Source organism: Platalea leucorodia (genome assembly GCF_965183815.1).
Source record: "Platalea leucorodia genome assembly, chromosome: 21".
NCBI lineage: Eukaryota > Metazoa > Chordata > Aves > Pelecaniformes > Threskiornithidae > Platalea > Platalea leucorodia.
The window spans coordinates 4,405,022-4,429,241 of NC_138843.1; the positions used below are offsets into that span (position 1 = coordinate 4,405,022).

General features: G+C 47.7%; 1 protein-coding gene across 1 annotated transcript; it reads right to left on the reverse strand.

Annotated features, from left to right (window-relative positions):
- Nucleotides 1–636: 636 nt before the first annotated feature.
- Nucleotides 637–22,465, reverse strand: PIAS4 (protein inhibitor of activated STAT 4). Its single transcript, XM_082331088.1, has 11 exons — nt 22,399–22,465; nt 18,634–19,069; nt 12,507–12,591; nt 10,716–10,757; nt 10,209–10,299; nt 9,700–9,828; nt 9,507–9,612; nt 6,040–6,113; nt 5,718–5,878; nt 1,974–2,104; nt 637–1,035 (listed from the first exon to the last, which is right to left on the reverse strand). Exons 1-11 carry the CDS (start codon nt 22,423–22,425, stop codon nt 830–832), a joined length of 1,488 nt encoding a protein of 495 aa, XP_082187214.1. The 5' UTR covers nt 22,426–22,465; the 3' UTR covers nt 637–829.
- Between the last annotated feature and the right edge of the window lie 1,755 nt (nt 22,466–24,220).

Sequence of the window (24,220 nt, forward strand, 5' to 3'; positions counted from 1 at the left end):
AACACCAAGTTATTGCACTTCAAAAATACAACAGATTTGTGGTTCGAGCCCTCCCCACCCTCCCCATGGCTTCTGCTCAACTAAAACGATTCACTACGCACAATTTCTACATTACCTTCGGGTTAGGTTAAAAGATTCAAAACGTGTCTCTTTACATGAGGTGCAGAGCTGCTGGAGCTCCTATCTAGAACAGTGCGATTCCAATCGTACATCTCTTCCCTTTCCCCCCGTGCCCCCCGTCCCCACCCCTAAAAATCCCCTCTATGCTTGCTGGGTTATACAAACCTCCCTCGCCCACCCCCCCCTCCTGTCCCTCTCCCTGCTCCCCCCCCGCCCCGCCCCGGACTCACACGTCCAGCAAAAACTTTAGATTAATTAAGGAATGGTTATTTAACAAGACAATAAAAATGCACACAGCTTTGGAGATGCACGGGAGTTAGGTGTCCTGTAGATCTGCAGGTGAACTCCACCGATTCAAACCGTCCTGGTGAAGGGCAGCAGAGACCAGCGAGCTGTGGATTCTGACTGCCTGGCTTAAGACACTTTCCTTACTTCAGACTCCAGTTCAGGGTCAGGCTTTGAGTGGGGTAGTTTTCCAACCAAGAAGCAGCTCAATGGTTTGTTTTTCCGTTTGTGTTTTGTTTTTGTGGTTTTTTTTTTTTCTTTTTCTTTTTCTCTTGTTTTAACGATTAATTTGGAACAGGAAAGTCAAAGGAGATCAGGGAGGAAGGGAGATGAGGTGGGAGAGGACATTCTCCCCCTCCTCCAGTTTAATAAGCACCAGAGTATTCAAGTCTGTCCATTCTGAGATTCAGAGCTGCTTCCGCAGTCAGCAGGCAGAAACTAAACCTTTCTCGTAAGAGCAGCGTCGTTTTGGTTGGGGTCCCTCATCATCGTCATCTTCTTCCTCATCTTCCTCCTCCTCTTCCTCCGATGATGAGCTGTCCAGTGTTAAATCCACAACGTCAGCAGTGGCCTTGCCGTTCTCACCGTTACCGTTAGGAGTGGGCAACAGCCCGTTCACGTCTGAAGAACCTGGAAGAGGCGGGGGAAGAGAGAGGATTAAGACCCTTCATGCCCAGTTGAGGGGATGCTCCAGTACTCCCGGTCTCTCATGGCTGCGTGGTACTTAGAGCAGAGTATTTCAGTTGGAAGGGACCTACAAGGATCATCTAACCCAGCTGCCCGACTGCTTCAGGGCTGACCAGAAGTTGAAGCACGTTCTTAGGGGCACTGTGCAAATGCCACTTAAACGCTGCCAGGCTTGGGGCACCGACCACCTCTCGGGGAAGCCCGTTGCAGCGTCTGACCACCCTCTCGGTAAAGAAACGCTTCCTGACGTCAAGGCTAAAAGGCAAAGGGGTGCATGAAACAAACTCCATTCAAGCAGCCGCCTAAAGATGAGCCGATGCCACAAGCGTGGTGCTCTCGGTGGGGTCAGAACTTGCTACAGCGCCCAACGGCACCCGCACCACCCGCCTGGAAGGCATCTGCCTGCGAACCAGGAACCGGCTCAGCCAAAGATACAGCAACGCTGCCAACCCCGTCAGACATCGCTGCTAGAGGAGCCGGCCTCGCGCGGGCTGCCCAACAGACAGCCCCTTCTGGTCAAAATCCTCTTTCCCCCACAAAAGCAGCACAGTGCTGTTCCGGGCTGGTCTTGCCGATGACGTCCTAGGGGTCGTTGCATATACTGACAAACTTGTTCAATGCCGCGCTGGCAACAACCCAGCTTTGCTGAAGAATTCCGTTTGGGCTGGGCCCTCCTCCGCAGGGATGCGACGCACCCTGGCAATGCTGTTCATTTCTGGAGGGGCTGAAAATGAAGGGGCTATCCAGAGGAAGCTCTCCGAGACCCAAACTCATGTTAAGGTATCACGCAGCTTTTCCCAAGCCAGGTGGGGAACTCTAGTTTTGCAATTTGTGCACACTTCCTACAGTAATTTAAAGTCTTTAGCCCCAGAGATACTCACCTAGAACTAATATCGGACACTGCGGGCTGCAGCTCCGCTCTTTCTCAGCTCTGATGGGACACCAGGAGCCATCCACCAGGTACTCTATTTCATCCGCATCTTCACATTCTGTCAGGATCTTTGACAGGAGCCTGGACAGAAGAAAAGATGCCATCTATTAAGCTCGAGGCAATCAGCAGAATGCATTTAGTGATGGGTCATCAACCTGGATCTTCACCTTAAACAGCCCTAAATTTAAAAGAAATTTGGTGTTAGCAGAAGGCTGCCAAACGGATAGCCCTTGCAGTCACGGGCTTGTTTTATTTCCCATAAAACAAGTACAGGTTTTGACAGTGCAAACCATCCCAGTCCTTTCTGACAATGTACCTAAACTGTGAACGAACATTTTAATTATGCGCAATTAGAAGACAGTCTTGCCTCTTCACCCAGTTTCCCAAGTCTGTGGTACCGCTTCCAGACAGACGTCTGATGCCCCATCTAGAGCTGTGCCAGGGCTGGAGCAGGTACATTCACACCAAGGCATCAGCAAAAGACAAAATATCCTACGACATAAGGAAATAAGCAATCCAACAAGCAGCACTTCGCTTCCTTCCTATTTTTATTTCCCAAAGCCTCCACAGCAGGCACCAAAACAGCACATGCAGCCTCCTGCAACAGAAAACCCCCCCCATGTTCACCACTGAAAATACACCCAGTGCAGACACCTCGATGTCAGCCATCTCTCGCTGCAGAGACACTAACCAGAAAGAGGCCCTTACTCTGGCTCGCTGTGCCTCAGAAACTGGGTGCTTGCTTTATCCCGATACGTCCCACCATTTGCCTGCGATGTTTATTTGGACACAGTATTGGAACCACTGTTCTGCAAGGCCTTATTCACTTCTGGATTTGAGCATTTCCCTTCAGTATAAAGGAGAGCTAACAGCAAAATCTTACAAGCTCACGAAAACTATTTGTGGCACACTAGTGGGAGAAAGTTTCTGCTTTCTCCCAGCTCACGTAGGAAATGCGTTTCCACAGACGGTCCTGTCATCCAGCAGAGCAACCGCCAAGGCTGCAATTCCAAAAAAGCTGACAAGGCCCAGAGGATCTTAGACTCAACCAACCAACTACCTTCTCAGGAGCCTACGCCCCTTTTTTGACTAACAACATCCAGCTGTGACTGCCAGGTTCCCTCTAGCTTACTTTCAGGGAGGTCTGAAGACTACCTTCATCCAACAGATCTGGCACTGAAACCCAGTCTTGAGCGCTGCAGAGCAGGGACAAAGAAATCTGCTGAGCCTTCACCAGTGACGACCTCCTCCTCCTCCTCCTCCTCATCCAGGAGGGACACGTGCATTGCTGACCTGTGGAGGTTCCACAATCCAGCCCCTCATACTTTCCCCTTCAGTCTCAGCAGCCTTGTTAGAGCTCTCGAAGGAACTGGATTTTCCTGTCGGTGTTGGCCAGAGGACAAAGCAAACAGGTTATCTATGCCTAGGCTGCTTCAGACTGCCTAAAAAGCCACAACTCCTGGATCAAATCAGTACCTACAAACACAGCAATGCTCAGAATATGATCAGCCTGGCCCTGGGAATATACCACCCAGGCGGAGACTCGTCTGCTCACTTCCTTGCCTCGTGTGCCAAGGGAGCTGGATGCACCTGAACAATTTCTCTCTAAACTCTCCCTACTTTTGAGGGAATCTGCGTTAGAGGCCAATTATACAAGCCACAAGGGTGGAGACCATTTTCCAGAAGCCAAGAACCACGCGTCTTGCTCCTCCAGTCCTCAGGGTTGCTCTCGGCTTGGCTAGCACCACTACGGATGTCAGTGGTCCCAGCCCATAAAACAGGCTCCCTGCCTTTTGAGGCTGTTGCCTCAAAGCCTCATCTGGGGGGTGGGTGGAGATTACCGTTCGCATTAATTCACTCCTTGTTCCTTCCTTTACTCCTGGAAAAAAGCCAGGCAATTTATTGTGCTCTTCTCCAGAGATAGCCTCTGGAACCCGTATTTCTGGAGCTGACAAGCATCGTCGCCAGCTTTCTGGCTTGCCTCAGGTGGCCCCTGCTGTCAGCTTAGTTCGTTCTGCAGTTTGCATGTAGGACTCCGCCTGCCAGGTCTGCAACAAGGAGAGGGAGATCGCCTGTTTTTTAGAGTAATCCTCTTGGCGCACAACTGCATTTTTAAGCTTTCCAGTATCAAACCTCACTCAGACATATGAGCATCACCTCCAACATGTTCTTGTACTGCTGAACTGTAGCACTCCTGCTCTCTTAGCTTGTGGTGAGCCCTCTGCTCTGCTCTTTGGTAAAAAGACAGAGCAACCAAACTCTAGCCCAGAGATATGGGAAACACCATTCCTATATGGACTTAAAACCAGATGACAAGTTCAGTGCCAAGTCTAAAGCAACCTTTCCCCAATTCATGGCTGGAGAACTCTTGGCAGGGCTCAGGGCATGCATTTCTTGCCTTACCCTTTTCTAAATGCTGTTTGGAATTTGCTTTGGTTTAATTCCCTCCTGTGCTTTTACAGCACTACTCCAACTATGCCACATTCAAAATGAGACAGTAGAAAGAGAACATCCCTCGTGCAGAAGAGACAGGGGCTGCCTCACTGGGAACACCGGGAATGGGGATGCTGGCGTGGCTCTGCCCTTCTGGCCCACTACAGGGCAGGCAGCAGCCCCAGGACAGAAGCCAGACCCAAACGCATGGCTGGGGCAAAACTTCGTGCTCTGCTCTTCACAAACCCACTCTAAAAGTGCTGTATCAAAAGCCCGTTCTCTCCCAGCATACCTCATTTGCCTCACAAGTGCACCAGTGTCCCCTCCCACACCAAGGGGGCTGGTGACCCCCAGCAGGGAGCCCCTGGGGCCCACTGAGCACCCCAAGGTCCTGCTGCACAGGCTCAGCCTGCTGGCAGGGACCAGCCACCACTGGGTGTCCCCAGAGGAACCAGGGTGGGAGGCCCAAGGGGCCGGGGCAGACCCACAAAACCTCCAGCCTGGACAATATATCCAAAGCATTTTAATTCTGCCCCTCCAGTGGATTTGAACCTCCTGCTTTTTCCCCCTACAGGCATGCAAAACTCAGAAATAGTCCCTACTGAGGCATCCTTCCCATCCCTGACGCTAAGGCATCCTTCCCATCCCTGACGCTAAGGCATCCTTCCCATCCCTGACGCTAAGGCATTCACAATGGCCACAGAAATTGTACTGGAACAGTCACACAGACTGTACAAAAATCTTTCCAAATACTGCATTTGTACCTCTACCTCAGGGGCTATGTTGCACGACGTTCAGTTTAACAGCTGGCAGAGAAGATCCCCCAATCAAATTTACAGCACGCCAAGAATTGCTTGTGAGCTGATGAGCACCTCACACCAACAAGAAAACAGGAACATGTTTCCTATCAAAAAAATCACCTTATCGGGTGCTTATAAAGTGGTTTATTCCATGCAGCATGATATCAGTCAACCAAGGTGGCTAGTTGCGCAGGTTCATCAGCCTGATGAAAAGAGTGAGGCAGTAAATGCGTGATTCTCAAAACGCTTTAGTGTAATCCAAAAATTAAGAATGGCAGACAAGCAGTCAGCCCTTGCTCTAACACTCCAAGACAATTAAGTCGGAATATTATGCACCAGCAGAATAAGCTTCCAGCTTTGTTTCGAGGTGAACTTCAACCAGATGCACAGACCAAAAGACGAGATGCCGCACCCAGCGGAGAAAAGAAAAGGGTTGAGGACAGAGAAGTGTATGTACTCACCCATCAATTATTAGCTGGTCATAGGGTGCTGGTTTGTCACACACAGGGCACATCCATGTGGGCTTTTTCTCATTCATCTGTAGGTAGAAGACTGCATCAAAGCACTGCAGATGTGCACACGTCTCCGCCCGGCACGGGACAGACAGCCGCATCTTCACTAGCTGTTGAACCAAAGAGCAGAAGATCAGTGATAAAACCCACCCAAGCTATCACCAGACAGTTCTGCTCCTAAGCAAAAAGGTTCGTTAGCTTGCAAAGCTGGTCTGGCAATAGAATAGGATTTCTTGACAAAAACAGACTAAAATATACTGCAAACACTTACCGGACAGATAAGAGAGACACGAACACCGGTAGTAGCAATTTCACTGTCTGGATCCAAGCGTAGCTTCTCTTTTACTGCAGTAAGAGTAGAGGGCACAAAATTTAACAGATGCAAACAAACCTCGGACACAACGTGTAGCACAGGTCAAGCAGCTCGCTGACAGCCCCTGGCTGCGCACGAGTCATTTTCCCCACAGATGACAACCTCTGCCAGTCAGGGACAGAGGACACAAACAGAAAGCTGTTGCATTGGACCAGGCTTGCGCAACCTGCAGAGCTCAGTAGAGACGCTGCTTGGCTAGCCAAAAACCTTGTGCATGATGAGGCAGTTCACGGTCTACAGGCCAGCTGGAGTAGTTATCGGCCGAGGAAGCTCACGTTTTCTTACAGATCCCCCTTCCCAATGACCCAGGTCTCCCAGCCAAATAGCACGTGCTGCCTCTCATGCAGGCAGACCAAATGAAGGAGCCGGGATGGACTCAGGTGTTGGGATGAGGGCAACTGGCTGCATACTAACTGCCAGCTACGCTGTTGATGCTCTCTTAGCAACCCTTCCGCCTCTTATTTACAAACTACAGGCTGGGCGGCTGGGGTACACAGAGGAAATCACACTGCTGACCAGCTTTTTCATGTTAATATTATACCAAGGCAGCCAACTGGGAGTTAACTTTGTCCCCCTTCGGAGGGGCCTAAGACACCCACATACCTGGACTTCCCGCAGGGGGGGAGAGAGTGGACGGATAGAGCTCTAGCACATGGCAAGACTTCTGGAACGAAGTCAGTTTAGGCTTATCTGGTCATTAGCAAAAGCACGATGGATTTTATTCCCTCCAGAGATCAGTGGCAAGAGGACAGGGTTAACTGCCTCCCCCTGCCCCTTGAAATTCAGAGAACGTCCCCCCAGAAGTGAGCAAACACAAACACCGGCTACAGTCAAATCGACGGGAAACCACATCCCATCATTTCCCCATCAAATAAACAAGCCTCCTCTTAGCGCTCCTGGGCTGTAACTCTTCAGCTTATATGCTGGCCAGCTCATTTATTCCAGCAGACTGTTTCACAGGAACCGCAAACAGACCCAGAGGTACCAGGGCGGACAGCTCAAAGAGCAAGGCAGCCATGCAAAAACAGTCACAAGCAGCGATCCAGCATATATTTGGAAAGAGACGTTAGGAAAGGAGGTAGAGAATCCTGCCCCCACTGCTGCATCCTGAAAGGAAAACCCAGAGGAGCTGCAGGCAAATCAAGAAGAGCAGCAGACGTGCAGGTCCCGCATCAAGGTGCGGAATCAACATAGAAAATTAGCTTTAAACTACTACCCAACTCCTAAAGAGTAGCTGCTGCTAACGCTGCTGTCTGCAAAGGCCTCTGACACTTCCATCACCATTTTTCTTTGGAGCAAGTCAACCATTTATTTTGACCTTTTCAGATCATAACAAGACGTCTCCAGACAATGAGGCTACATGCTGTTTTGCAACACACAGCTCTAATTAGAGAGTGACTTCTCAGATGTGAAATTCCCACAAGAATACAAGATTTGGTGTTGTTTTCTTCACATTAGGAGACTTTTCATCCAAGCTCAATTTTTCATAAAGTTCTTTGTAAGAGCAGTCTCTGCACATCAATTACTATGATGCATGGCAAGGAGAAATGGGCATTTTCTAGGACCTCCTGATTAGAATCAAGCTGGTTTAAGACTGTTTTTGGATCCACAGCCATGTATGTGAGCATATCTGTTTTCAGACAATGTTCCTATACTAAAGTCACAGAAACATACGCAAAGGAAGATGAGTCAGCCCCGAGATGCAACCGAAGTCAAAGGGTAGCTTTAGTGAGTACTGAGGGATATTGCAAGGAACATGAAATGGAATCCTTTGCAGAACAGACCAGAGCTATAAAAGCAAAGTTTACAAGCTACTTGTGCTTGCCAGTTTCAGGTGTCCAAACAACTTCCAAGCAGTAACAGGCCAGAGGAACTCAAACAAGACAACGTTCCTATTTGGTTAAATTTAAGGTCACCAAAAGCAACTCATCTCTGCCCCAAAGCCCAGCCAAAGCCGTTAGTTACCTCAGTAGAACTGGAGGCATGCACTTGTTACCAAGTGGAAAAGGCAAGAAAGCTGCTTTCAGAACCTCTGCCTGCCACTCTTGGATGGAGAGGCCATCCTGCAAGTGCTCGCTTCAAAGGGAACAGCACACACTGCTGAGCCTGGTTTCCAGAAGTGCCAGAGAAGAACGAGAGGATCCTCTGCAGTTTAGGGCAACTCAAAAACCAGCCTCTGCTCAATTCATTTAAGGTTCTGGTGAACAGCAAAAAAGGGAGCAGAGCCAGTGCCTCGGGCTTCTGCGCATGGTGGACATTTAACAAATGGAAATTTTAATTTCTTATGTCAACAGGTAAGTGCTGGCTGTCAGAGTGGTCTAATACGATCAAGACTGCCATGGACACTATTCAGTGTGGCACACAGATAGAGAAGCGTTCAGCATCTGCCACAGAAATGCTGCACTTAACATGAAGATCAAAAAAGCCTGGCTGAAGCAGCAGCGTGTCCCACAATGCACACGAGGCATCTGAAGACCGGACATACCTGAAATCATCGTCTCCCCTATGAAATACAATCTATCTTCAAGATTATGTTTCTTATACTCAGTAAGAGTTGTCTATGATCTGAATAGTATGTTTTAAAGACCATCGCGATCCATGGTGTTAGATCTCCCGTGCAGAACTAAATAGTAAGAATGCTCTCTCCGGTAACATTAAATAACTGGAAATCCTCCAGACTCTCATGAGCTGCAGGTCAGACTCTGCCTTGGAAAGGTAACTTCCCCTCATTTTCAATAATGTTTTGCATTTGCCTCATACCATGATGATTTACCTGAGCGGTCTAGGATAAGCATCTCTTGGGATCATCTCTTCTCTGAAGCTCTCAACGCATATGAAAGTGCTGGTGGTGAAATCCCACTGCCAGCCCCTAGGACTCACGGGGGGTTGGGGCAGCAGGACATTTTCACCAGGATCCCTTGCTCCAGAAATCTCCTTTGGAAATAGTGCGGGTCAAGGCCGAGGTGCTGTGGTAATGTTCGTCAACTCATAATTACTCAGGTGAAGGCATGAAGCCATTCGCATCAGAACGACACTGGCCCTCAGCGGCACTCACCACGATACGACCTGGGGACAAATTCTAAATCCAACTAAAGTGATTCAGAGCTTCTGCAGAGCCACGAGAAACGCGCGCTGCAGAAGTGCTGCACTTGCACACAGATTTGGGGCAATTTCACACGACTGACATACAGCTTAGCAAGTCTGTTCAAATAAAAAGTGTTTTTATACAACTGGAGGAAAGAAATTGTATAAAACCTGGCAGCTGTTCCCAAGCATATTTCTAGCAGCCTGGCTATTAGGAATGCTGCGGTCTGACAGGCATACAGCGCACCTCCCCGAGCCACCTCACGAGCAGACATACTCACCAAGTGCTTTGCAGAGTTCTGGATGTTTGATCCCAATGGTTTTCAACCTCTGCAGCAGCTCTGCTGAGGTCATCTGCCGCACTAAGTACAGCCCCACGGAATAGCTCTAACGAGGGAAGGAAGGGAAAGAATGAGCGAGGCTGCTCTTTTGCACTCGTTTGCGCAGTCCCGCGCGATTTCCTTTGGCACATACCTTCCCGTAATTCCCCCAGGTAATGGTGATGCGATTGGTCGCTGCAGACAAGTACATGAGATGGGTGAGGTTGATGGGACGACAGGGCCTTTTAGGTTCCACTCCAGGTTTGTTTGATGGATAGTAGCCCTAAGGCAGAAAGATTAAATATATATATATATATATACACACACATAGTTGTGTGTGGGTTTTTTTTTTCTCAAGGTGCCTCTATGTGGGTACATCTGTTCATCAGCTTCATCAAATTCAACTCACCCACAGTTTTCAAGGAGGGGGGTAGAAGGGAGCTGAACAGCAGACCAAGCACAAAGTAAAAAGGATTGAGTCTTTTTGCAAGAACAGTTTATTAACAACACAGCTAATCCATTAAAAAATTAGCTTTAAACTAAGCTGTGCACTTTTATATACTCTGGCTTCTTGTCTGCATTCATTGGGAAACCAATTTCCTTCTAAATTACACAAGTCCTTCCAAAGTGGCAACGTCACGCCTCCTGGCTGGGCTGACTTACCGGCACTGAGCAGTAACTATGATTCACTTTCACTGCAATGTTCGGAGGGTACTGATCCTCCTGAGGAGAACTAGTGTCTGTGTAACAGATTCTGTAAAGAAACGACACGTCTCTCAATATCCCCATGCTGTTTGCACGTTCAAAGCTCTCTGCACATCCAACAGCTACCAGCAGCCAACCATCACCACACCAACCCATGCTCCCTCATCTGGCCAAAGCAAAGCCAATTCCACTCGGCTCTCCCAGATCGGATGCAGGCTTGATACCTAGGCAGCAAAACCTGACACACTGCTCTTTTCTACTGCAGCACTAACTCAAGCAGCACATGCAGGAAGAGGTTAGAAAGTAGAGTTTAAGATGCTTGTATTAGGCATGTGAACAAACAATTTACAGTAAGTTATCTTTGTAGTCATGAAAACCACATTGAAAGTTAATATATTTTGGTAGTCCATTCCCTCCTCCCCTGTTCTGCACCTGATGTTAAATCAACCCCATGCTCAGACATACCTTAGCACAACCTGAACCGATTTCACACCGGGTTGCAATTCCCTAGTAAATTAAAGAAACAGAAACATCAGATTAATTATGTAAAAAAACAAAACAAACAAAAACCCAAGACACAACCCTCCCCATATCAACCGAAGTCACCTGTCACTTTTGCCAGACTCAAGAGTTTTAGTTCTTTTTTTTCATAGACCTTTAAAGAATTACTTTACAGAATTTTATTTAAATTGTGCAATTCTCTCTGCAAATATCAGTGGTCCTGTATTTTTTTTTTCCCCCCTAATGCACCATCCTACAGCCTTTCTCTGGGTTTTCAAAACCGTAGAAGTGTTGGGTGGAAGACATCAATTTGCTTGGCATCCTTTTGCTGATTTGTAAGCATTTACAAAAACTAGGTTTTAAGGTCAAGTCTACCTGACAGTGTTCTTTGAAGATTCTCTTTGTTCAATTATTCAGCTAAAGCTGTTCATGCAAACCAAGGAACCAAGTATTATGGCACCAGCAGAACAACTGTTAGCATTGCTAACTTCAGCAGCGCTATTCATAACAGGATTTCGGCTGGTATCAGGAAAGCAACGTATCCCAGAACAAGGGAATTATTTTATTAAGTCTTTATACACAGGTGTAAAACATACTCTAATTTCTGCACAGGATGCAAGGTGTTAGATAAGATCCCCAAATTAGTCTTGATTTGCCTCTGAAAGTGTTTGACATTCCAATTCAGTGTTTTAGTATAAATGTTTTGATTTTGGGGGTGGAAGGGATGGAACCTCAGCTCAGCTGACAGGCAGGAGCGGACGTGGCAGTTTTAGATCTGGGGGAAACACATCTGGTACCACCCACAAGCAGTGGAAGAAGATGGACCTGCACTGAGTGATCATTCTGGACTCCCACTGAAACCCCTGCTATGAAATATTCACGTTGTGTTACTGACAGAGGAAGTTTTCTCACACATCTGAATATATGGAGAAAAGAGCGTCAAGAATCAGCTACAACACGTGTAGTCTTTTATCACCCTTAAAGACTTCTGTGGTGTATCATTTCCTTTCTGTTAAGTCTTCAAACAGCTTCCCCTGCACTGCTGCTGTTGACCTACTGGGATCACAACAGTAATCAAGCACTGGATATTCAAGAAACGTCATCTTTCTCCGACTCTATGATAACAGTATGATTTTACTGTAAAGAGAAATATTTAAAGGTTTTACACTTCGTTTTGGAGGACCTCTTCTGCACTGCTGTCCTTCCGCAGCAGCAAGGACCAAGGGAGCAGGTCAGCAGAAGAGGAAGCTTTACCGTCTGCACTGACATCTCTTAGGCATTTCATTATTTGAATCAAAAATTGCATCACGACAGAGGTCAGGGTGAACCCGAATTGGTGCAAGATGTTTTCTTACGCAGTTACTATAGTATCCTTTACAACAAGGAAGCTTGCTTTCAGATGCAAACGGCATTACACATATAGCTTTTGAACTTTTGATGCAAAGAGAAATCTGCAAATATTCACAACACAAGCTCAACAGAGAATTTATGTCATCAACAATTTCATACTGCTTTTCCTGCCCAAATATACTATTCAAAAGCAAGATTAGAGGAGCAGAAGTGAAACTTAGATCGGTAAAATTGTACCTCCCACCTCCCCCAAAGCTATTTGCTTTACATGAGAAGCGGCCTGTCTGCTAATGACCTCAAACAAACTGTGTTTCCTTGCAGAGGACAAAAGCTTCCACAGAGAGGGAACGCAGAGGAATTATACAGCTACATCTTCTTGAACTGTTAATACCCAATGAGAAGTACCTGGAATTTCTGATCAACTCCACTTGTCTTGGTGTTAATGCAAAAATGCACGGACTTTCCTGAAGCTTCTCATTATTCTGTGGAACTGAAGAGGAAAAAAAAGACTGTACATCAAACTGATAATATCTAGCTCTTCTTACATTGCTAAGCACACGGTGATTTTTTATGTTCTGAGCTATGCTTACTTCTAAGTCTCGTTTTTTCCCATACAAGAACTCCAGCCATCACGCATTTTGGTAAATGTACTGTTGATAACAGCTTTGCTCATTTATTGCTTGCCTGTTTTGCTAGTTAGCACACTAATAGTACACAGTGGATTTGGGCCTGCTTTTTCATTTTGTCCTCCCCTCAAATAATCAATGAGCCAACAATCATGCGTTCATACAAGAACAAACCATAAGTGGCATCACAGTGTGGAGACTAGAATTCAAAGAAGCATAAGAGACCTATGCATGACATCAAAGCACAAAACCACCAGACTGATCAGACTGATTCTGGAAAAGAAAGGAAACAACAGCAGCAAAGATCAGCTTAGATAATAAAAAAGCATCACAAAAACCAGCTGTAAGAGACAAAACATGACTTACAAACACATGACCTTGAGGGTGCATTTATAGGTAGGGTGTTGCAGCAGACCACTTCCAGAAACACTTAACCGCGAACCCAGCATTAATTGTGGCCTTTTATCTATTGACAATTTTAAGATCAAATGCATTTAACACGGTTAAAATGAAGCTTGAGATACGGAAAACTTACGTTACGAGTTCCGCTTAGTCCCTTTCATTAAATTCAAACAGGTTAAATTTTATTGTCAGTACACGTTTCCAACTGAAGCCAAGGCCCTGGGCTGCTGAAAGTCACAGGATAAACGCAAAGAACGGGAAGTGATAAAACAGCTTTTATTTTTTCTTTTTAGCATGAATTGTTTTTTTTTTTCTTTGCATCACTTCAATTGCTAGTTTATTCAAAGCCAGTATACCAGAATCTGAGAAGTAGAAAAGTGTGCTTTACTGTCTATGAGTAAGATGAGATGAAGGAAGGAAGGATAAAACCTCAGCACCTCTGAGATCATGGAAGACCCGGTGACAATCTGATTCACTAACTACAGATACTTCCCTCTGGTAATTCAGCTTTAAAAATGCAAAAAGGGCTTTCAGAAATAATTAAAAAAATTAAGGTACCTTTATGGACTTTTAGTTTAATTCCAGTTTCCATCCAAATGTGTCTTGACCAAAACAACCATCGAGAAGTAAAGCGTTTCGTAAGGACTGTTATTTTTAGAAAGTGATGAATGGTAAGAACACCACCAACAACTCATCGTTTTAATATTATTGCTTAAATAACTGTCTATAGACACACTGTCCCTCGATTGTTGACCTACATGAAGACAAAGCAAACCTGATTAGGAAAACGGAGAAGTTGTTCATGTTTTATTTTGCATTTATATCAGCTCACTCTTATTCCACAAAAAAAGCGCCTGGCTGCTGAAAGCAGGCTGCCCGCAGCGCTGACCGGCACCGTCAGCGGATGCCATCAGGGATGGAAGTCAAACCCTGTGAAGTATCCAACAAATTTGCTGTCCCCTCTCCAGCAAAATATTCTAGCATTAAACCCAGCACTATTGAGTTTCAAAACAGGTAATTTGCTCATTTCTGTGACACAACAAATAGCTGCTCATCACACCAGGAGCGAGTACCGCTCCGGGGCCGAGGCTGAAAGACCACCGCTAGCTACCACGTATGGTGCACGCGGGTGAGTTTGCACAGCAGTCCTGGCTGCAAAGCACGGGCTATCGATGGGCTACACAGTTTGACTGTGCAACCACCGTTACAGAAAATAAAAAATAGTCAGGTGCCTATGTTCCTCTACAGCTACTTAGTTAACAACTCTCCTCTTTGCGTGTGAAGTAAGAGGGGTGAGCAGCAGCAGCATATGCTCCCCATTTTCTCTATTTCTCGCTGTGAGAGACCCTTCTTCGGGCAAGAATTGCGAGGTACTTCTCAACTGCGCTCACAGAAAGCTGCTGGAGAGTCACACAAAGCACTCCAGTGTTACCTGGACAAAAAAAAGAGCTGAAGGGAAAGCAAAAATCAAGAAGATAGACTGCTAAACAGACTCAGGATGTGCCCATGCATACCTTGTTGCCAAGAGCAATCAGAACTGGATGCTTTGGAATCAAGTGCAAGAGAACTTTCCCCAAAAGACTGGAAGAAAAAATGCTCCAAGACAGACCTGCATAGAGACCCAATTCTCCTTCAAAATCTTAATGCTGGAAAATAAGCCCAAACTCCAGGAGGTACACTTTTAGGGTACCTAATCAGCTATTCATTTCTTTGCTGAGCAGCCAGAAAAAAAATTACAGTTTTTTAAAACTAAATATTTTAAGGTAACTGAGTTTCATCCTTTCTCCAGGACAGATGCCTCAGCATACAACTCAGCTCCTTGACTTGTAAAACAGCTGCTGGGATCAATTTATTTTAACAGTTGACAATAGCAGGAAATCAATTTTTAAGACAGCTCGATCAGCAATTCTCAGAATCAGTCAAGGCATAAAACTTCCAAAACCCAAAAGGACTTGGCAAACCACAGTCAAGACTTCAGCCCAACGTAATTGCAATGGATTCCCATTCTGAGAAGCCAACCTCATCCGCAGCTCTCGATCTGGCAGGCTAGACCATGCCATACAAGATACGGACTACATCAATTTCAGGGTTTTAGGGTTTCCCTGCACCAAGGGGATTTTTGTTTTATTTCATTTTTTTTAAAGGTAACATCCTCACTATGACACTCGTCGGTCAAACTCACTAAAGGCATTATATACCTGCAGGGAAGAGAGATTGTATTGTCATCACCATGACTGGAGATCCAAAAGCCAGAGATGAGCTGCTGGCAGGAGGCTTCTGTAGGGCTGAGGAGCTTGTGGCAAGTCCTCAGTCACATCCCTACACCACCTCAGGGCACAATACAATATATAGGTGGTTTTTTTTTTTTTTCCTCCTCGGCTACTGGAACTACTCTGACTAGACTGAAGGTCATTTGTGTTCATGCGGGCGCCTGGGGAGGCAGGGCAAGTTGACTGTATGACATCTTTTATTTTTCTAAGCAGCGGAAGCACTCATTTTAATGCATACCACAGTTTGTTTAGGTGGATATAGCAACAGTTTGAGCACGTGCTTTTGCTAGGATTCCTTGGAGATCGCCCAACGCAGCGGTGTTTGCTCTGCAGTCGGGGAAGGCAGTTGCCTTTCCCACAAAATTGGTGGCCCTGTTTACAGCGACTAAAGTCCGGCTTCGGAGGAGGGGGTTGGAGCAGCAGCAGCTTTACTACTTCCACACGACAGAAGAGCAAGGCAGGTATTATCAAAAGGGCAAAACCAAACAAATCCTGTTTACATTGACAGTGGCAGGACCTCCCAGTCTACACGGCCTTCTGCTCCCACAGCTGCACCGCAAGATCTCTTTTGGCCTGTCTCCAGGAGAAGACCAGAAGCCTCAGTATCTGCAGTGAGTACAGGCTGTCACAGCTAACAGTCAGAACAAAAAAATCATTCAGAATTCCTTACAGCACACTATTATTGTCAAGAACTATATTCACACTGCTTTACCCAAAAAGGTGCCAGAGGATAAGTACACTCATCAGGGAGGTGCTCAGATACCAGAGCTCACATAAATACTCCGCTTGTTAGCTACTTAAAATACAACGCAGGAAAGATATTAGTATTCACTCCCTCTAAAAAGGTATCCGATCAATCTTAATTTTAAGCCTTATCTACCCAAGAGAATTGCAGCGATTTCAGTAAATTAGAAGAATTCTTTCATGTTGACATCCTCAGACTAAACCAGAAAGCTGCAGCAGAAGCTGTTTTTGTGTAGATAACTCAGATGCTAAACTCAATACTTAAATTGACTGAAATTGTGTGTGCAGTTACCAAACATGAGATATTAGCTGGTTTGCAATGGACCCAATCTATCTGCTTTTAGCTGAAGCCACCTTTGTCTACAAGTCTAACAGTAATTTGATAGTTCTTCAGGGAATCTGCTTGCCTACAGACTAAATTAGGCATCGCCCACCTCACCTTTGATCTCAAGGCAATCATCTCAAAGAGGCAAGAGAGCCTTTTCACTAATAAAGGTAATTCCAATTGAAGCCCGGAATGTATAAATTAAGCTTCCCCTACTCCCACCATGGCTATATGCTTAAAATACCTCTTTTGTAGCCTAGGGAAATGGGGTACTACAACAGCAACTGGGTGCTTCTAAATGGATCCAAGATCTTAAATCACTTCCAGGTACTTCCATGTTACGAGTTTCTGAGGTTGACAAGGAGCTTACGCTTGGTCCAAACACAGAATGTGAAATCTGGGCAACAAAGCATGAACTGGTGTAGCTTCCATATGGAAAACCACTCCATTTTCCTCAGAGTGCTTTGTTTTATCATCCTTCCACACTAAGCAGAGCCCCATACAAGCATAACTTCTAATGTCGAAGTTATTCCAGCACCTGGCTGTTCCAGGTAGCGATGGGGAGCAGCCGATACCTATGCAGTGTTGAAATAACCCCAGTTTTACAGAGAAACAAATACTTCTTTATTCACATCAGCACAGGCAGAAGGAATTATAGTTGCAGGTCACCAGGTTGGGAAAATTAAGCAAGTGTCTAGAAGACGTCGTTAGGTTCTGAACGGCTGACCGGGACAATGAAGGCTGAACATCTGTTCGTACCCAGCTACTCACCACCAATCCCCCAGCGTTATGCAGAAAACACTCTCATCAAAAGGGAAAATTAGTCAAATATGCTTTAGGGAACAAGCTGACCCAAGGGAGGTGTCAGCTAACAGAGGTGAGACACTACATTTAATGAGACCTCAGTTCTGATCTGACGTAGAAGATTTAATGTCAACTTTTAACGAAATCTGTTAATCACGGTAAGTATACCCAGGCTCTTCTCCTCTCTCCGGATGTTTCCACCTTTTGAAAATTTGTTTTCCTTCAAAATGCTACATTTGCGTTCCTGACTAACAAATGCCACCCCACATTTCAGACTGAACTAACCCATTCCCCAAAGAACATTTAAAATATTTTAGCTTTACACTGGCAGTCACCCCTCAACTATTTAAATGGTCACAGCATTAACATATTTAGTGCCTCCAAACGAAGATGAAAATTACATAAAGTCTGATGAATTAGTCCTTTTTTTTGTACCTGCACAAATCATATCTTCATCTATTTTTTTCTCCTCCAATCCACACGCACATCAAACATTTGTTTCAGCAAAGAAAGACCAGCTTGCCAAGTTCTAGGTTCATTTAGTAGTGAACCCTGATATTACCACGCTGACTTTATGAGACACCGATGCTCAGCAGACTACAATGATATTTCTCCTCTGTATACACCGTCTTTGCTACAAGAACATTCTATTTAACAACAGTGACAATACTCTTTGTTTCTCAGAATTAAAATAAAGAAAAGTCAGTCTCCTAGGCCCACGGTGGGAAAAAGCACTTCTTCCAGTTTCCCTAGTTGCCCCTCAAAATACATTAGCATCATGCACAGATAACTATGACGAGCGCAAAAAACAAGTCAGAAATACTGTTTGATGTGTGTACCACCCTCTGTCATCCATAGGAGGCTTTAGGTCAGGTAGTTCAAGCACTGAAAAATAGCATTAGCGGAGAATACGCCCGCATACTTGCTTAGCACAGGTGCGACACCAACACAGAAAGATTTTCATCAATATACTGCCAAATTACGGAGCTGGAAGACAGATTATGATTCACAGCAAAAGACTGCAACATGCCACACAGCAGCATTTCCAACGAAGGATGCGAAAGCTACAGCCAAACAAGACAGGCTTTCAAATCACATCTCAAAGTGATCACATTCCTGTTCTAAGCCAAGGGAAAAAAAACCCATATAAATACTCATCTCTAAATTCTAAGTAGGAGGGGAGAGAGGGGGGAGAGGAGGGCATCCACCACCATATTCATCAGTCTCTCCTCTGCCACATGACTTCACAAACCCTTGAAAACACCATCACCTTTTTGACAAACTTCTCACTTTTCAAACTTCTTCACTTTTCCTTCTCAGACCGAGGCCATCAAACACACATCAGCATATCGAAAACTCACCTAATTCTGTTGGCTTCAACAGTTCATCCAGGGTCGTATAGAAGGGAAGTTTCACCAGCCGAACTTCAGGCTTCGCGACTTTGGGCGGCAACCTTCCCAGTCCGTTAAGGTATTTCCCATAGAGCGCAGGATAGTCAATATTAGTAGTGGAGATAGAAGTCCGAGCAACGGTGCTCCCACGGTCGTACGATGAATGGATGGAGAGTGCCTCGGGAGACCGGTGCTGCTGCGGCTGAGGCTGCGCAACTTCAGAGCTCTTCTTGGCATAGCGAGTCTCATAGAGCTCCTTAATTTTCTTGAACACTTCAGGGCTGCAGTCAAATTGGACCAATTGCAATGCTCTGGTGACTAGTTCATGTTTAAGTCCGCTTTTACTCCTGCCAACAAAACCCAGCAACATCTGAAGATCTGAGACTCGGAAACTCATCACCATGTTCTAGGGGATAAAAAATTAAAAACGTTCTTACAGTTATAAAAATGCAAAGTGTCAGTTCTTACCATACGCTATAACTGGAATCCAAAATACTAAAAAAATCCCTTATAAGAAAGACCCCAAACCTTCTGTTCAAACCAGCTGTTATTCACCTGATTAGCATCCCATTTCTTAGGTACTTGTTTGAGCAAAGCAAATACAGAGAAGACCATCAACCGAAATATCACCAAAATCACAGAAACAACATGATAGTCATCAAATCACTCAAAAGTCATTTGTGATAAATGCTAAGCATCCTCAAGACAGTTTGACTGGAAGAGTCACACAAGAGTGACCGCAAAGGAAAGTATCTCAGACAGCAGGCCCCACACACAGAAGAGCGCATTAACTCCTCTACCACAGAGGCTCAAAGCATCCAAACTTCCCAGGTACCTTTGGGTAAGAGAGCTCCATTAAAAAACTTCATCTAAAATGGTATGGCCATAAGGTAAAGGAAGAAAAGGAATGAGAACTGGAAGGCAGATGACATTTAAGTAAACCAGGGCCACCAATCCTTTCATACTGTATTTCAGTGTACCTGTATATTATCTGTACAGGGAAAAAGAAAAACAACTCCGGAGTCCTCCCTACATATACAGGATCTTTAAAAAATATAATGTATCTTAGACTATGGAAAGATATTACAAGACTATTAAAGAGAGCAGTATGTTCCCATGAGAACAATGCCTCCAAACTCTATTTGGGTGCTTTGTCAAGCACTCCCCCATGATCACAGCCAGTAGCTGCCTTTGCTGTTGCACTGGTACTATTGATTTCAGTGTTTCGATAAGCAGTAAAAAACTATCTCCGTCTTCAAAAATTTACTCTCTTGCTGCTGTGGAAACTCAGAAGGTCTGTGACTGTCAGCAGACCATACTATACCATACGGCAACTTCCCATCAGACCAAGAACTAGAAATTATTTCTGTTAAAACTACTGCTAGAGTCTGGCGAGATTGACGTTTCAGTTCTCTCTCATGACAAAGCAGCCTTATGAACGCGCAAGACAAGCTTATCAAGTAAATGTTTCTGAAAATTCAAGCTGCCCTGAAAATATCCTTGACAGGTACCCACACGTAGTCACTCAATATCCTTCCTGGTTTGCAGAAAACACAGGAATTCAAGAAGAAACCCCAGCTGTCCCACAGTAAAAAGAAACAGAAGCAGACACCCAGCAGGTCTCTTTTCCCCAATCTATATTCCACTCTTGTTTGTGAATTAAAAAAAAAAAAAAAGCATAAAAGACAGATTTCTGTGGAAGTTAACAGTAGCCTTGTAATTTCCTGCAATAAAACAGATACAGATTTTTTTTTTTTTAAATTAAGAAAGCTACTACTGACTCCAGAAACATTTAACAACCACTTTTGCGTGTGTGGGAATTAGACTATAGAGAAAATGTCATTTTATTTTCTCCTTTTTCCATGAAATCTGTCATTTAATTTGGAAGCCCAAGAGATGTTACACAAACGTCACCAGTTGTAGTTAAAATTTCTGGCAGCGTGATGTGTCCCAAAATACCTTTGATGAGAGGAAAAAAGGCAGATAACTTTAAAGAAGAGAGAAAGGATGTTTAATTGTCAGAAAGTCAGAATTCAAGAGATCTGGATTCATGTCACTGCTTCACTAGATACCACCTGTGTGATCTTGGAGAAATCTAGTGTCTGTTTTCTCCAAAATGGAGAGCGTATTGTACTCTCTGAGGCACTTTGAGGATAAATAGCATATTTGCAAAGATAAATACATCAAGGCAGTACAAATACTTCAACAGTGCGGTACCAGGGAAGTCACAGGAGCACAGCAGACAGGTATTCCTGCACTCACTGCTCCTACACCACCGGTCACTTGGGACTGCCGGTGCACAAAGTGGAGTTTGAGCTGACAGTCTTCTGCAGTTTACATTTAGAAGGATTTAAGACGCAGAAGGATGACCAGATTTGAGCAGTAACAGAAGAACAAGCTTCAGACAAAGAAAACCTCAGTGACAGAGGCTTGGACCTGCATGATGGTACGAGCAGTAGAGAGATCACATTAACTACCGAGGTCGTTAATGCTAAAGCCTATTCCTCCCTGCGAGGAAGCCTTGCATGTGAGTGGCACTGAGCCTGCCAAACACAGGGGCAACCATGACGACTTGAAGCACATCTCCTCCTCCAGAGTCCTGGGCTCAGCTCACAACACCAAGAGGGACACAACAGTAGGGAGAGGGCCCTGCCTCCTAAAACAAGACTCTTCCAAATCTTATTTTTGCAAGCATCTAGCCACATCCTCACTGATGAGCTGATCCTGCAGGTGCTAAACACTTTCCATCCATTAGTGTCCCTCAGAAAGCACCCTCAGCACCAGCTTCCCCATGACACTGTTGGGTAAAGCCTGCTCAAAAGCTGCCTGCTGGTCCTCTGCGCTGCCATGCACCAATAGAGGGATGTGGAGAACTCCCAGCTCCTAGAGAAGTGCCAGTGAACGGGGACCCAGAGGGAAAAGGGGAAACCTGCAGCAGAACAGGGGCTCTTTCCCCCAGAAGGCTCGATGGGGTGCACGAGCCACCTTGGAAGCACAATGCAACTTCAGGCACCTTTGCTGTGAAGACACTTCACCTCACCCCACTGCGGAGGAGCCTCAGAGGCTGCCCCAAGCCTCCCCACTACCGAGAGCCGGGGGCTCTGCCCCAACACCCCCCACGCCGGGCACTGCCCGTCCCACTGCCATCCCCTCAGCCACGGCGAGGCGGGCAAAGCCGGGCCGGGGCCGCTGCGAGGGCTGCCCAGCCCCCCGCCCGCCCGGCTGGACAGCTCCGCTCCGCGCCCCCAAACCGGCCACTGGGAGCCCAGGGCAGGCCGCGGGGGGGTGGCTGGGCACCGGGCACGGCTGGCCCCCGGGGCTCCGCGGGGAAGAGGCGAGGGGCCCGGGGAGCAGGGGAAGGAGCTCTGCCGGGCGGCGGGGGAAGCCACCTGCGCTAATTAATCACTAGGAATTATCTGCGGGGGAGGCCAGGGCCCGGCCCGGCGGCCCCGGCACAGGCCCACGGGCGGGCGACTCCCCGGGGCTGCGAGCCGGGCCGGGTACCAGGCCTGGGGTCCGGCAGGGGCTGCGGCCGTGCCCGGAGGCCGGGGCGGGGCAGCCCCTGAGGTAAAAGGGCGGGGGGGGGGCGGTCCCGGGGCGCCGCCCCCCGGCTCTCACCGTCGGGGCCAGAGCCAAGGCCCTGCCGCCCGCCCACGGTCCCCGCACCGGGAGGCACCCGGCCCTACCCGGCCCGGCCGAGGCCCCGCCGGCGGGGCAGGGGCACGGCTGACTCACTTTCGCCTCCACCAGCTCCGCCGCCATCTTGGCCTCCAGCGTCCACCGCGCCGGGAGCCGCCGCCGAGTCACGTGACGCTCGCGGCGACGGGGAGGGGCCGCGAGAGGCGCGCGCCGCCCAATCCGCGCGCGCGTTCTTTTCCCCGCGGGCCGCGGCCTCGCCGCGCAGGCGCAGTGGCCCCGCCCCGCCCGGCCCTGCCTTCCCGGGTGCCTTAAAGGGACAGCGCCCCGCGAACCGGGGGGGGCGTTGGGGGGGAGCAGCCGCCCCTGGGGCCGCAGCCCGGGGGAGCGGGGCTGGAGACGTCCCCTGCAGCGAGCAAGAGATTGAGAGCAAGCGGGCGGGTGGCAGCGCAGCCCCCCGGGGAGCGATGTGTGGTGCCCCCAAAATGGCGGCAGGTGGATGCCCCAGGCCAGGCCTTCCTGCACCCGGTGTCGGCCCGGGTCAGCCCCGGGGCCCGGTGGGCTTGTCCCGGGGTCCCGTTTCCTTACACCAGCCCCTCTGCCACCCTGGAGCGTGGCCGGGCCCTGCTCACCCTCCCCGCTGAGGAGGGCAGCGCTGGGGCCAACCTGGAGGAACCGGGCCGAGGCTGCGGGCCCCGGGAGGGGAGGGCCGGGAAGGGGCTCCCCCTGCACCCCAGCCCCTGACCAAACACCGAGGTGCTTCGTTTTGCCCCAGGGTGTCTTTGGCACTGATGCCTGGGGGCAGTTGTGTCCTGAAAGCTGGAAGCACCAGATCCGATCACTTGTGGTTTGGCTGGGAAACGCTTTTGAAAAGCAGGCGGCTGTTGTAGGCTTTTCTGAAGAGAAAACACTCTGGAGAAAAAAACAAGAAAAGGGTGCTTTTGGATGTGTGCTTTCATCAGAGAAACGCAAAGGACACCGGCCTAACCATCCTCCTCCTCATCCTGTGGCAGCCTCCGCTTGAACTTGAACTTGCAAATCTCAGATTTTCCTGTTGGATCTCAGACCTCGGAGCTGCCAGACGCTCCGACATCCTCCGCTAGCGAGGGATGCCACTCACCCCTGCGTGTCTGCTTCAGGGGCCTCAAGAGCCTCCCGCCATGCCTCCCCCTCAGACACGCTCCCTGCCGGGGCACACGTGGCACCTCGTGGCCAAAACCAGCCTGCTCCGCGGCGATGGCGTCCCAGAGATCCCCCGCCCTCTGCACAGGTCAGCGTTTGTGCCCCCCGTGGGCAATTGGGGAAAAAATACCCTCTATGTAGGCAAAAATTATTTCTCCTAAGCCCGATACTGTTCCCCCTGGGATCTGGTTGCTCCATTTCTAAGCAGCAAGGGCACAGTGGTGCCCTCTCCAGCTCCAGGCTGAGTTACCAGGAGGTAACCCCAGTAGTCAGGGTGAAACGCTGCACTGGGAGAGGTTTTCCAGCACTTTCCCCTCCTTGTCATCAGCCCCACAAGCTAATTAAACAAAAAGGCAATTAGCCGGTTTCCTAGGCAGGCTGATATGTTAATCAGGCTCCCCAGTGTTCCCTTAGAGTCTGGCAAAAGCCAGTATTGGTGCTAAAAATTCAAAGGATTGCTATGGTAACCCCAACAGCTGATAACTCATCCTGTCACACCCGGAGAGACAGGGGCCAAATCCATCTTGGGTGTAGCTTTGCCTCTGTCCTGCCGGTCCCTGCCTGTGACTGGTGGAGGGGACAGACCGGGAATTTAGCAGCTGTGCCAGGAATTTAGCAGCAACTGTAGCTGCTGGGTGAGGTGGCGTGGGGACGGAGCAGCTTGGATTTGAGTGAGCGTTCTTATGCTGCAGCTGAGGGAGGTGGAGCGATGGCCTCCCGCAGTGCTGAAGAGAAGGAA